Raw genomic sequence first — 15,482 nt, 5'->3', positions numbered from 1 at the left:
GCCACCATTGATCCAATTAATCTCCAATACTGCTTATCTGATCAAAGGTCAGGAGACATGATATTCATCAAACCATGCTCAGAACAAATAATCTCTTGCCTTAGCTGTTGTTTTGCCACTAACTATGGCTTGTTTTGAGTAAGTGAACAAAATCACTTGTCTTTCTCTACTTTCTGAAAGAAAGCTTCGTAAGATTCTCAAAGTATTTAAATTCAACACTGAAATCTGAAAACAATTCCTTCTTCATAACTAAGAAAACGAAGATGGACTTTATAGTGTAACTGAGCTTCACTGACACTGCAGTAAAGCGGTACCCTTTAAATGACCACACAAATGCCTATTTGTGCTATCAGTTACACAAACCTGCTCTGAAGAGGGAGGGCAAGCACCAGCCACTTTGCTTTATTCTACAATCACTTACTGGCAAAAAAGTCTCCTATATCCAAAAGGGCTGATGTCGGTTGTGTCACAGCAGCTGTAGATTTAAGGCAATTTCAAAACTTTCGAGGTATCTTGGATAATATCAAGGAAGGCCTGTATTATTCCAGGAAATACTCTTTAATATCTCTCAGTACTGAGTACACAAAAGTGCTGGGAAGGAGTGCAAAGCCAGATGATAAGACCTCTTCCACAGGAACTGTCTCAGCAAACCCTATTTTCTGAATTGGTTGCAGAGCTAGACGTTATATATTACTTCAAGTAGGTACTATATCCAGGCTTCCAGTGTTACAAAGCCCTCCAGTTGATTTCCAGAATAACTTAGTAACCATGTTCTCCATTAACAAAAAAAAATGGTGGCTGGAAAAAACCCTATTCCATGTCTAACACTTGTTAAAGGCAGCACAAAGCAGAGTCAGCCACAGATGCTCTGTACAAGGTACACTACCCTCAATGCTGCTCAAGCCTCAACAGGTAAGAAATTAATCATCAGCTTCAGATTTGTATGTATGGAATGCATGTATTATACACACTTCTATAACAGACTCACAAAACCCAGAAAAAGGCTCAAATATTTTTTACCTCTTCCACATAAACTGGAAATGGACTGCTTCAAAGCGGCTTCCATGTCACCGACTTGTGTCACTACTGAACAGTGTCACGTCCAGCAAAAAAACCTGGTGGTTTTATTGGTGGTTGAAAGAGACCTGACTATATTTAAAGTTTAACTTACTGTGCAAATTAAGCTCATTCAGTATCAGTATGAAACATATTCCACTGTTTTTGTGTTTCTGGCCTACTAGGGAACATGCTGGCTCATCATCTTCATCTGCTGATGGAAAGCTTTCTATCTTTGCTTCAGCACAGTCAGCTTTTGCATTAAAGAAGTGCCTATTTTGTCAAGCATCTGTGGATGTATTTGATATTTAGGATATAAAAAACCCACCTCCTGCTTGCAAGAGTCAATGCTGTAACAGTACTTTTGCTGATTACTTTTTTGATTTTTCTGCCTTTTCAAAAAACATTTAAATTTTCATTCAAACTGAAACAGTCAAATAAACTATATCAACGTCAAGGGCTTTGTTATGTTTACGACTACATTAATGCAAACAACACCTGTGCTGAAATCACACTGCAAAAGCTGAGATGCAGTGCTAAGCATAACCTTCATGTTCTGAAAAGTACAGTACAGTAAGGAGAACTGAGCACCGTTTTATTCAGGTCAAACTGATGACTGAGGAATGATTTGCGGATCTTTTATTTTGTTGACATGCTTCTCCATGTCTCCCTACGCACACATAACATCTCAGCCTGAATACACTGTCTCTGTATTTTGCTTCACAACTCTGTACTGTCAGATTCAAAAGTTCTGCTAATGTGTTATTGGCACATGAGTCAGTTCCCTTGATATTAATCTTAGCTATTACCCCAGCCTAGGAAACAACCTACAACCTCAAGGAAAAAAAAAAAGTACCAACACCAAACAAAACCCCTACCCCCCACCCCATACCCAAAAAATAAAAAAACCCACACAAACAAAAAAACCCTCCAAAACCAAACTAGTGAACTCATCTAAATTCTATACAGTTTCCACCAGCTTCTAGGGTAATGTTTTAAGAAATACTGATTGAAAATTTTTCAGCCTTGCATGGAGAAAAAATTCTCTGCACTGGTTAGAAAAAATGGTTAAAAATAATAAAATCATAGGAGGATCATATGGAACATACAAAACAATATTATTGTACAAGGCCTCATTTGAAGTTCTGTTGACAATCCTCATCACCAATGTTTAAAACTGGATGAGGAACAGAAAGCCTGTTTTCCAGGGGAAACGAAAATGAGCTCCACAAAGTAAAACGCAGATGAAAGCGGTTACTACTACCAGACAAAGGAATAAAACAGAAAAGCTTTTTAGCTAAAGAGCAGGAAAGCATGAGACAGAACTCATTTAATCTTGCTAAGAACAAATTTAGATGAAAAGCAAGAAGTTTCAAGTCATTAAAAAAAAAGATTCAGAAACTGCTTTCTGTAAAAAAGCTGGTATCTCTTAACTATTTTAATACAGAGTCTACCACTTTCATGATAACATATGTATATTATGTGAACACCTGCAGTGTATAGAAAACTTGCTAACTTCACTTTGGTCAAGGGGCTTAGGGGCTTTATGAAATTTATCCTAGGATTTATTCTTGCCAGAATTACTTACTGTCATTGCTGTTATGTTACTCTACCACCAGTACAGCCATTAACTCTACTATACCATAGGCTACATCAGCTTATAACTTCAAAAAAGGTATTAAACAGATGTTTCCTTCCTCTGCCAAATGGCGACCTGAGCAATTGTGCTTCCACTTACAGTATCCCATGGCACAACCCTGTATCATTTGATCACAGTGTAAACTGGTAGGAGAAAGGTAGATACCCCTACTTCATCACAGAACAACTTCAGTAAGAGCTCGAAACAGCACAGATCCATGAACTAGAGCCTGAAGTGTTGCATACTCTGCAACTTGCAACATCTACCCTCACGAGGATGAAGCATCGTGGACTGCCACCATCACCCCAACTGTGTTCAACATTACACTTCCCAGGCTAGCACAGCCAGCCTTCGACAAATACTCATTACATCAGCCTGGCCAAAAAGTACAGTTATGATAAAGTTAATGAAATGAAACAGCAAACAGTTCTGCAATTTTCAGTTAAAATTTAGAAGCAGTATCAACAGTATTCTTCACGGTTTTATGAACATGATGCAATGCTATGTATACTTTTAGGTCAAGTGAAATATTGGACGTGTAGCTGCTCCTTCAAAAGACAAAGCTTTAGTAACTACATTTGCAGAAAAAAAAAATATCCCTTAGTTTAAGTATGAGGAAATTCTGGCTTGCAGATGGGATTCAGCCACTAACTCCAATTGTCCAATGTGCAAACATGAAGGCAGATTTCTTCCCCCAACAGTACCCCCAAACTTTCTCTGCTGCCCTATACCCAGCTGTACCGCTCATCTCAAATTCTTTCCTCATCCTTCTGTAGTAGTTGACAAATGGCAGAACTGCTGGAAGGAGTAGGGAAGAGACAACCTGAACTTTATGGCAGGGACCAATACATGAAATTCTATCAGAGCAAATTTTTCCTTTCTATTTTTCCTTATAGGAGAGATTTTTGTGTTATTTTTTATCTTCTTTTGACTCCTTCCTTGCTCAATAGCAAAGGATCTGCTAAGAACACAAACATGCACCACTGAGAGGAAAGGGGGAAGAGGGTGCAAGTCTCACAGTATATGAACAAACTAATTATACCTCACCTCCTCTCCACAAGAACAGAGACTGTTTCCAGCTGAGCTTCTTAAAGAAACAACTGGAAAAAGAGTATGTGAAATTTGCCTAATATGGCAATAAAATTGTTAATGAGAAAAAGAAACCCAATGGAATAGAACCAGAGAAGCCTCAGTGAAATCCTTGCCAGACTTCCCCATGAACAAGTAAGAAGTTTCTTGAAACTGTATCTTTTTGCAAAAAATGAGAAGGATTATTACACAATTTCTAGAACAGTTACTTGTCATACTAATTTAGTTCATAGTAGTGTTTGCCTTATTGATTTATTTTTGTGAGGCCTCCTGTTTCTTATTCAGGAAGTGACAGTTTTTCCACAAAATGTGAATGGCCTTCTTGGGTCAATCAGCAACATCCAGCTGGCTGATCTCTATGATATAATGCTGAACTAGCACAGCCAAGGTAGACGCAGGACTCCAGGTCCTTCCATGACCCCCTGCTTTTTGGGGAACCATGGCACTAAATTTTATTGCTCATGGAAAAATATATTTAAAGTGGTTGTTCCCTCAGGGTAAAAACTAATTCCCAAAGAAAAGAAAGCATTATCAGAGTCTTCCCTTCACACTTAGTATAAAGTAGATGTTCAGTAACCTTCCAGGATCAGATATGCAACACTTCCATCTCCTTCCTGCCTCTCACCAGAGATGAGAGGAGTGGTGGGGACTGTGAGGAAGACAGGATGTTCTCAAACACACAGCTTTCAGATGTAGTGAAGTTTCTTGTCTCTGCTATTATGATGGATCTGTAAAGCTTCACCTTACCGTTACTGCAAAACGGTCTCCATTTCTTAGATCAGTGTTAGGTTTCACCTCAAGACTATCTAAGCACAAGGCATTTTCCTACAGTCTAGATAGAAATCCTGTATATCTATCACTTCCTTGAGGTACTTAAAAGTCCTGTTTGGCTTCTATTAGTATTAATGAAGCAGAAGCTCCCATACTCCCAAAGGCTTTTCTAGACACATAGATAGGAAAGCAATTTAAACTTGCCTTTGTCCTACTACTTGAACAATACAGAAAGAAAATACTATCTAATGCAGTACACAGTTTTAAAAAAACTTTTTAAGCATGTGTTTCATGAATATGCTAAAAAATTAAGCCACATGTTTTACAAGGGCAGACTACAAAAGACTTTAACCTATACCATTTAACGCTTGCATGTTGGCATGGACAATTTCACATTTTAATACTGTGAATCAGGATTATCACCTTAACGGTGCTTTACTCTTCAAAAATAAGCATAGATTGCACTGAGATTTTCCTATAATTTAGCTCTAATTTAATAATTTTTATTCCAAGCCAGTAAAAAAGCCAAGAAAAAATATTGTTCCCCATGCCAGTATATCTGGTTCATATTTAGCATAAGAGCTCTGTGCCAATGCATGCACACATCAGGAAGACCCCAATTTCATCCTAGCACGTCTGACCTCAATCTCTCTGTGCCGTGTTGTATTTTGAGTTAGCTGATTATACACAGTAAGTTATTTGTTTCAGTGTGACCAGAGGAGTCCTGCCTGCTACATATTTTCCTCTCAGCTTACCACCACATAAACTATAAGCAGCTTGATATCTGACATTGCACTCACGATAGTACGATCCTAGCAAAAGTGAATCAGGGATAAAAATAGTCTCAAAAATAATTTCCTGGGATTTCCTGGGTTTGGTTAGTATTAAGAAAAAGCTCATAATAGCAAGAAAATTAATACAGTGGGGGACCACCAGATGGATGTTTTATTCTTCTGGTAACTAGACATAAGCATGTCACAAGCCTTGCCACGAAAAACAAAAATAGACCAAGCTTAGCTAAAACTCTTAAAAAGAGACAAAAAAAGAGGTACTTTAGTTACTTTCCAGGGCATTAACTTCATGCTTACTAAATGTTGTGTCAATGTGGACAATGTCATGAAGGATTATGACAGATACATCACGTATCTCACTTTGTAAAGATTTTCTAAAACAAATATCTATTAGTCACACTGAATTGTCTTATTGATTTTACAGTTTATAATCTGCTAGAGTTCCTCCTCAAATTATAGTATAGAAGGAACAGATTACTGCACAGCTTAATGAGGGTTCTTGCTTACAATGTGAAATAGTTCTATCTGATCCTACAGCAAATCTCTGCCTTTCTTGGAGAAGGAGTAATTAATGAACTGAAGACTGAAAAGTGGCTTTTTTCAGTTCCAAATACGCAACACACATCCACACCTCCTAAAGGAATATGCTCATAACTGATTTTATCCAAGTTTGTTATTTTAATTATTTTGTCTCATATTAAGTTAATTATTGGAATCAGTATCTTTCATTCACCATAAAAAATGTCTACTCCACTTCCCCATGAAAACATACAATGGGAGAACAATTTCATTAACCAGTTAACTTCCTTATCTACAAAGAGTAATAGCACAGAAATATCACAAGAAAAAATGGGAAATTCAACTGAAAGAATGGCTTCCTTTATCAGCACTCCATCAGGTGGAGCAGATTATTCTATTTATCTCCAAGTTCTCATACTCCCATAATAAGAGGCTTTTTAATAGTGTACAGCCTATGAAAATTACTCAGGGCCAACAGTTCTGAAATATTAGTCAGCCTCAGTGACAGAAACAACTCATATTTCCATGGATGATTTAATTTCCAGTTCAAAAGCAAAATGCATTTTCCCCCTCATTGTGAACCATGGAGTCCTCCTCCACCCTTAAAAACAACAGGTTTTGGATTCCTTCTCCCTTCCGGGTCTATGCAGATAGCATGGTACAAAAAGCATTTTATAATCTTACTCACTTAAAAGTTAAAAGCTTTTGATTCATTTTTACTACAATTCAACTTGGCAAAGGAATCTGCAGAATGACGACACTGTTTTAAATCATCTTGATCCAGAACAGACAGAAGCAAAAATTGCAATATTGGCAATATTCTAGACAGACCTCAAGCATATGCTTCCTGACAACACAGGAAAAGCACAAATTCAGATGTTACACTAGGAAAATGTTAGCCTTAGACCAGAGAGATACCTGAATTTTATTGGCTCCAAAACTTGTGAAATACTTTTATTTTACTATTGTGGTGTTTAGTCTTAATTACAATAAAAATGCCCAAGCCAAAGTCGCTCATCAAGAGGAGGTTTGGGCACACGTACATTTCTCTTATAGTGTAGTTGTCAGAATTTTTTTGCCAGTGGGTATTTCTAAATGTGGAACTGCATAGCTGATATAAATAGCTGCATGTTGGATTTCCAGTTAAATTTGAGTTATTCCAAGATAGTACTAGTTTTTTTAAAACTAAGTTAAGAGAAGCATATCAGAAAAATAAAGTGATTGCTTCAATACACATTTAGCAAAGCAAGCCTACTTTAAAGTTGCAAGCACACAGAGTGATGCTCTTCCAGCAGCTCTAACTAAAAATTCCATTGTTTTACTACGCTGTGTTTAAACAAGCTCAGAAGTACACATAATTAGAGGTACTAATTAATGCAGGCAGCTAGAATGGTATCCACATTCCAGGTTATACCTTGTCTTTTCCCAGAATTTGATCAATATTATCCTACAGGGTATTAGCTCTAAAAATAACAAGACCATAAGTCAGATGGAAACTCAACTGCAGAACCAGCATCCAAGTAGAGTAAGTAAAACAGGAGATGAAGTCACAAGCAAAAATTATGCTGTTGCCCTCAGAGAGCCAGAAAACATACTTTTTAAAAAGCTTTTTACCTCAGAAGCAGTCTATGAATTCTTAGTCCCTACAGTTGTGTTGGCATAGTTAACACGTTTTCAACTGGGCACAAAACCACCCCATAATGTACTAACAAGAAGAAATTTACATACAGACTCTCAAGTTTACTTGACAAAATACACTTCAGGGGGCATGAAAATCTGTCTTGGAATTCTCACAGCAAACAGATTTTCATAGATCTACTGAACCATCTGGCATTCATAGATTACTGAAAGGAACATTGAGATCATCTCCGAAATTATAGAGAATGGGCCAGACTTGATTTCTGGAGAACTGTAACCATGGAAAGCAGCATCTCCAAGAGGGATTTAAGTTAACACAAACTGAGTTTCCCACAACCTCATGGTAGCACCTGATCAGAAAGAGCTGGTGTTGTATCAACTGTTTTAACATAGAGTAGCAATATTTAATAAGGTTAAAATAAATAAATGAATACATAAATAATAAAAAAAGGTAAGGACTGGAGTTTAGTCCAAATTTGTTATGGCTTTTAGGAACCCAAACCTTATTGATCTCAGTGAGCTCACATCTCAGAATTTGCTATTTGTAGCACTATTTAAAATCTGAGAGGAAAGAGAAAATGACTTATGACAAAGAGCCCATCAATCTGTTTAGCAACCAAAAGGAAGATCAAGGAAGACCAAAAGATGATTTGATTACAGCACAAGTGTCTCAAAGGGAACAAGAGTGGAACAAAAAAAAACCCCTTCTGGATATGAAAGGGCTATTTAATATAGTGAAGAAAGCCACAACAAACATCAATGTCTAAAAGCTGCAGACAAATTTGTATGGGAAGGCATGAATTTTTAATAATGAGGTTGACAAATCACTCAAATCATCATTGTAGGAAGGAGAGGAGTTTTTTAGCTTCTTAAAACCAGTGACAAATTTCTCGTCTGTTTCTGCATCTTGATTAGTAGGCTTGATATAGCACATCTTTCAGTATGTAAGAATAAAAATATATGCCTAATGGGGCAGTAACAATCTGTTAATATTTTCATATTATTTTCAAAGTGAGAAGTTTCTACTGAAAAAACTAGTTACAATTCGTATTTTGATTCTTTCAAAGTTCTACTGTAATGAAGTTTGGATGTGATGATTTTAGGCACAATAGTCTTAAGGGTTCAACATCTGCAGATAATTTATTCAGTTCAAAAATCAAAAGAAGAGGGCACACGTTGTCCCCAATATAAAATTAAATTTAAAACTGGAAGGTAAGAAAGCCAGTGTTTCTGAGAGAAATCTAAAAAACCACCTTGAACACTTAGGCTTTACAGGCACAAGTTCTTATGAGCTTCTTAAGCAAATCATATGACTGCTTAAAAGATGTAAAGAGCATCATTACTTTCTCCTAATTATGACAAAATACTTACACTGTTATATGAAGTGCTTTTGTGTAAGCATTTTTTCTTACGGTATTGTAGCCATAGACCTACCCTCTTGTTCCTAATCATTCCTGAAAGGCAACATGTTACCGAGCAAGGCAGAATGGAACACTAAGCAAGTATACATTTTCAAGGCCAGAGAACTCAAGCCCATGACAGTGTGTTAAAACTGTCAATGAACAGTGAAAGAACAGTGCTTGGAAGGAAAAAGTTTTTTGCATTTTCATATCCATTCCTGCCTCAACTCTGTTTCCTGATTGTTTCAGTATCTTGGCAATTTTAAGTGATTCTTTTCCAAACATGTGAACCAGTTCTTTTCTGATTAGCTGAGCTGCAGAAAAAGTGGAAAAAAAAAAAATCTGACTTCTGATTCTGAACTAATTGCCTGTTAATGATTCAGTTCTCACCAACATTCACTTTAACCCCAGCTCCTGCTTTTACTAGGAGATAGCTACTCCTGCTTCTATGTGTTCAATTGGGAAACCACGACTGCAATGTTTTCAGAATTGCATAGTATTCAGCAACCTGTTAGGAGGAGAGACAGGTCAGTCAAGTAACAATTTACCTAGTTTTGGTCACTTGCTGCTCCATGGCAGAACCCCAGGGAGAAATAACTAGAAAACAAAACACTAATGAAAAACTAATATCTAGGTTTAGATATTCTAGTGTGACAAACTATTTATTAATGTATCTAAAAAAATCATCTGAATAAAATAAACTTCTCACGAGCCTACAATGCCTCAGTCCTCTAAAGAGCCACAGGTCATTTATATGGCAGATGTTGTACAGAACTGTGCAGAAACCTTCTATCCAGATAAAGTAAAGCTAGTTCACGGCAATAAAGCTTGGAAGGACCAGACTACCCTTTTATTAGATTGTACAACATAGAGGAGACAAGTAGAAAAATGAAGCTTCAAATCTCTAATTCCAGTAAGGCATGAACCTCCACACTCATAAGCAAACCTAATTTCCTTATCTGAACAGTCTCCAGAAAAATCTCTACTACTGTAGAAGCTTCATACTTCACTGAATCACAATATCAGCTATGAGTTTGGGTTTTTTTTTTTCCAGAACTGTAAAAGGTCTCTGGAAATTATTATTTTTTAAAATAACATTTGTGTTATTTCCAAGTTTCTAGAAACATTTTAAGGCATTACTGTACCTCATTTTACAACAAAAGGCATTACCTTAAGTATTATTCAGTTACATGGAAACAATCTATGTGTCTCTGAGTTCAAGTATCACATCAGTTCAGAAAAACATGTTTTTCATTTTTCATTTTTCTTGCATTTGAAACAGGTTATATTATATTACCTATCTAGATAATTCAGGTCCACTAAAATAATTAAAAATGTTTCATCCACAAGTCTAGCTCCTTCCATCTAATGAGAAGAATTAATGTTTCAACCTTTCTACTCCTTTTGTAACTGTTGCAAAACCAAAATCTCATAACACAATCCTAACCTCCCCCCTCCCTGCCCAAAAGCAAGTCCTTGCTACTGGCAACCCAGACAAGCTTCTTGCTCAATATCAAAACCTACCCCTACACCAGCCATTACACCTAAAATGTAGCTTTCCAAAGATTACTTTCATGCATTCTTCTGTTAGTTACTACATAACTTTTTTTTTCAAGCTAGAAAGATGCAAAAAATGTTGAACTTTTTTCAGATCACTGTAGGACATCCACTGCAGCAACTAATCCTGCAACAAAGACTGGCTAGCACAAGCTATAGCTGCTAGGCAGCTCTCTTGAAATCATCTGGACTATAAACCGGCAGGAAGAGAGTACTGGCAGTAGGTATGGCCTTAGGGCTCCTTCTATTCCATCACCCAGCATTAATACACCCTTTGTAACTGATGTGAAATGGACTGCAACCCTTTTTCAGCCTCCCACCAACATGCATGTATACTACGGTATTGAGACACTCAGGGGAACTGACTTCAACCTTGACTTTCCCTGTGATAAGAACAATTCTTTAGCCTTTAGAAACATATAGTACCTCTCTGGATTCAGACAGCATTTGAACTGTTACCTATGGAAATACAACCTGCAATAGAAGGCAAAATATACCATGCCACGCTTGTAAACAAAAATTTACTATGAGACAACAGTTCTTGCAGAAAGTGTCATTTACACAAGATCCTACTGCCTTTTGCACTCTTGAAAGATAAGCTTGCGTATTTCTAGAAATTATTAGGAATCCCCAGTAGCAGACTGACTGAGTCTACATTTTGATTTCGAAGAATCTTGAAAGCCATCAAGAGATGGCTATGGAAGATTTCTACCTTGTCACTTGCACCTGAATGGAAGAACACTCCCTTTAATACAAGAAATGTGTGTGTGAAGTTTTCCTACTGCTTTAGAAACCTCTTCTCAGTTGGTCAGGTTTTTTTTGTTGTTGTTGTTGTTGTTTTTGTTTTTAAGACTGCGAAAGTTTAGTTTTAATGGCCAGAAGACCAATTTTTCTTTCTTTTTGGATGACAGCTGCTGAGTACAGATCAATAGAGTGATCATTCTTTTCTTGGTACAAGTCCTACAGCACAATAGCAAATTTTGATTCTCAGGAAATCTCTGATCTGCAGAAGTCACAAAAACAGACCAGCGTAAGATCCTCTCATGTTGGTCCCCTCAACACACACAACCCTCAACACCACGTATGGAGAGAAGATATGAAAGAGAATGCAAAGACAATGACACACGTAATTTATTCTAATTTTTAGTGAAAATCTCTAATTATATGCACCAAGAAACAAAATATACAATCATTATTTTGGCCTTCTGACAACAGAGTTTAAATACTATGTTAAAGTTCTCTGCCTGAAATAGACTTTTCATTTTGATCAATTATCAAGCTTGATTTTAGCTCCATTTTCAAAAGTAAAAAAGAGATCTTTTGTTTCATTTTATTTTCAAGTTGTGCATGCAATATGTGAAAATGTGTGTACATACCTATTCGTGTAATATAGAATGCCTTGGTCTTACTTTTAATCCTAGCAGAGACCAGTAAAACATTTATCAAGTGGACAATATATTTCAGTGGAGAAATAAATTATTTCATTGACTTTTGAATCAACTAACAGTCTTTTACCTGTGAAAGATGAGACTCCTGGTGGGAGAGAACACTATAGCAGCCAAATGCACGTAACCACTTTGATAATAAAATTTTTTTGTAACAAATCACAAGTTTCCAGATGACGGGCCCCACAGTTCAAGAGTTATATTGCAAATACTACAGAGTAAGATTGTCCCATTAGAGCTGAAATGGCCTTAAGCTTAAGAGGATCACAACAGAACAATGAACAAGTATCTTTTTAGTATAATGCAGAGCTATCTCACCTCAATATAAAAACCTCAAGGAGTATAACTGCAATGGAAATCTGTGTTTATGGCAGCGTAATCATATAACCTGTGGAAGAACTTTTTAATTAAAACAGGAATTACAGTACCTTGCATAAGGACTTGGACACAAGCTTGTTATATCAGCTTTCTTTTACACTTCAGTTAGGTGGTAATGTAAAACAGTTTTTACTACTTTCAGTGCATTTTTCAAGCTCACTGAATAAAGCAAAACAACTTTTGTTGTTCAGAAAAAGAACATCATTGTTGGAATGTAAAGCCAAGGAATAAGATTCACATTTATGAAATATTTTCAGGACAGCATACAAGACCTGAATATAATTTTAACACATGGACAATAAAGAAAAATACGTATGGCCAGATATTGCTAGATGTCTTCCAAAGTACTTTTAGGACTTCTTAGATTCCAGACTACATTAATAAAATATGTGTAAGCTTAGTACTTACCCACAGAGGCATAATCATTCGGAAGTTCAGGATAAAGTTTGTTTGTATTCTTTTTAGCTGAAAGAAGATTAAGTAGCAATTTATATGATATACTAACATATATTGTTATATTTCATATACTGCTTTTCTAATACATGTTCAATAGTTATAAAATGATTGCAGTTATCCAAGGAGCAGTACAGAAGAAAGAAATGAGGACTTCCCTTATATTCTTGTCCAGACAAATAAGTTAACAACAGGAGCTGCACAGTAAAGCCTCACTTTCAGTGAGACCATTTTGGTAGACAAACTGCTATGGAGCCAAAACTCTGCCTCCTCTGCCCTACTGTAAAAGCTCTACCTGTTAAAAGATAATGACAACCTAAAAGAGAAATTTTACTTTTCCAGAAACCAGAAGTTTCTAGGACTAGCAGTTTCTAGTGGGACTGTTCTTTTTACTAAGAAGTTCCATTGTACCACGGGGTTTGTACATATCCTATAAACATGAATGCTTCCTTTGAACTGTTACATGCTTCTGTAACTATACAAATACTACTTCTATAGCCAAGAGAAGAGAGAGGAAAGGTTTGTTAATGTAAAACAAACAAACAAAACCTTTACCCTTTATCACTCATGGCACTATCCCAACTTGCTTTCAGTGTTTGCCCAAGGAAGAGTATTAACAAAATATTTTTATAGAGGCAGCAACTACTGTAATAATTGCATAACATTCTTTAGCTTTAATGCTCTAATTTCATATACAGAATAAATTCGTCATTACCAAAATGTTTTCTAACCTGGTGGTGTTGGCCTAGCAGTGGGTTTAGGTGGCTCTGGTCTCGATGGTCTGGTAGGTGGGTCATTTACCTAAAATGCACAAATTTTACTTTTTTTTTTTTAAATTTCCTTCACACCTGGAAGTGGATTTTAACTTCAGAGCCTAGAGGTATGTCAAGTTACACTGAAAAAATATTACTCTTTCTCCACTGAAAATATATGATCTCAAGAAGCATACTAAAAAACTAGTGACATACACGACTAAAGTAATTCAACATGGATTTAACAAAGGTGAAAGTAAAGGATTGTCTATCAGTATCATTAACAAGAAACCATCTTCTATAGTTCTCAGTACTGTACTGTAAATGTGATCGTTTGAATGGAAGACAGAAAAAGTAGGAAAATGAAGAGTATCCACATGAAATCTGGTATGTCCATTATTTACACATTAACTTGATTAGGCATAGCTGAACAAACTTTTCTAATTATCACCTCGGATTTGATTGTGCACTATTATAAGAACAAGGATATATTTTGTTATTCTGGAGGATGCAAAGCAAAACCACCAACATTCTTGTCCAGAAGAGCCTACCAGGGAAATAAATACCTGAACGAACATGTTACTCACATGCAGTACCTGCAATGTGTAATGCCTTTAGGCATCCAACAGAGAACTTAAGAATGCCACACCAACATCACCACTGACTAGAAACAGTTCAGGAACAGAAAAAGCCTATGTGAAAGAGAGGTGCACAAACCCTTCTTTGTTCCCTTACAGCTTTTCCTGGATTATTTTTTTGCTCTTCATTCTCATATACTTCAGTGAAGGATGCTAGAATTTCATAAAGATCTTCTGCTTGAGCAGGAAAAGGCACATCACCAAGCAAGATGGCACTAGCCCGAATATCCTGCCCATAAAACCTAATGCAAAAGAAAAGGTGCCAGCTATTTAATCACTATTACATTTTAATATCCAGATGAATCCATCTTGTGCAAATGTTCCTCCCCCACTCCTCGGCCCCACATTTCTCCTACTGATCATCTATTGAGAAGTGACAGAACTAGTTCAATGCTGTAAATTTTGAGTGATAAGTAATTCCAGCAAACTTGAATGCCTACCTACTACATTATTTCAAAATGTTCTTCACCAGTAATATTTTGTTCCTGGTCATGCAGAATGCATCAGTTAGACCATGTGAAAGCCAATCACACAGCAAACTGAAGAAACACACACCAATTTGGCAAAACATTGGAATAGATTCCTTAATGATGTAGCAAAGTTCCTTAATGGAAGCACTGGAACCTCAATTTTATGAATGGAGATAGCTGAAAATTATTAACATACTGTCATTAAAATCAGTATTAGTCTTTGCTGATATTAGCAAAATTAAAGTTTTCCATAAACACAGAACACAGAGAGGAGCCCACACTGGAGCAGGTTTGCTGGCAGGGCTTGTGACCCCATGGGGGACCCACGCTGGAACAGTCTGTTCCTGAAGGACTGCACCCCATGGGAGGGATCCATGCTGGAGTAGTTCATGAAGAACTGCAGCCCATGGGAAGGACCCACATTGGAGAAGTTCGTGAAGGACTGTCTCCTGTAAGAGGGACCCCACGCTGGAGCAGGGTAAGAGAGTGAGGAGGAAGGAGTGGCAGAGACAAAGCTTTATGAACTGACCACAGTCTCCATTGTCCATCCCAAGAGAAACTAGGAGTCCAGCCGAGCATGGAAAGATGGGAGGGGTGGAAGAAAGGTGGGTTTTTTTAGATTTGTTCTTATTTCTCGTATCCTGCTCTTTGATTAACTGGCAATAAACGAGATTAATTTCCCCAAGCCCACTCTGTTTTGCCTCTGACAGTAATTGTTAAGCAATTTCCCTGTCCTTATCTCAACCCATAAACTTTTCATCTTAATTTTTTCTCCCTCCATCCTGTTGAGGAGGGGGAGTGATAGAATGGCTTGGTGGTCATCTGGCAGCTAGCCAAGGTCAACCCACCACAGGTATACAATCTATAAACATTCAGCATCATCTCA

The 15,482-nt window shown here is 37.0% G+C and overlaps 1 protein-coding gene across 3 annotated transcripts in view; it reads right to left on the bottom strand.

The window, feature by feature from the left end:
• Window positions 1-15,482, bottom strand: part of SH3YL1 (SH3 and SYLF domain containing 1) — a 48,390-nt gene that overhangs the window by 13,830 nt on the left and 19,078 nt on the right. For 2 of the 3 annotated variants that reach the window (XM_075086900.1, XM_075086903.1), the window contains exons 7-9: window positions 14,206-14,368; window positions 13,468-13,537; window positions 12,692-12,748 (exon numbers count right to left, since the gene is read on the bottom strand). In XM_075086900.1, coding sequence (XP_074943001.1) covers window positions 12,692-12,748; window positions 13,468-13,537; window positions 14,206-14,368 — 290 coding nt within the window. The remainder of the gene's footprint in view (window positions 1-12,691; window positions 12,749-13,467; window positions 13,538-14,205; window positions 14,369-15,482) is intronic. The other variant, XM_075086902.1, reaches the window with a different exon arrangement.

This window comes from Phalacrocorax aristotelis, chromosome 3 (assembly GCF_949628215.1).
Source record: "Phalacrocorax aristotelis chromosome 3, bGulAri2.1, whole genome shotgun sequence".
Classification (NCBI taxonomy): domain Eukaryota; kingdom Metazoa; phylum Chordata; class Aves; order Suliformes; family Phalacrocoracidae; genus Phalacrocorax; species Phalacrocorax aristotelis.
This window is presented reverse-complemented; position numbering and strand designations above follow the sequence as displayed.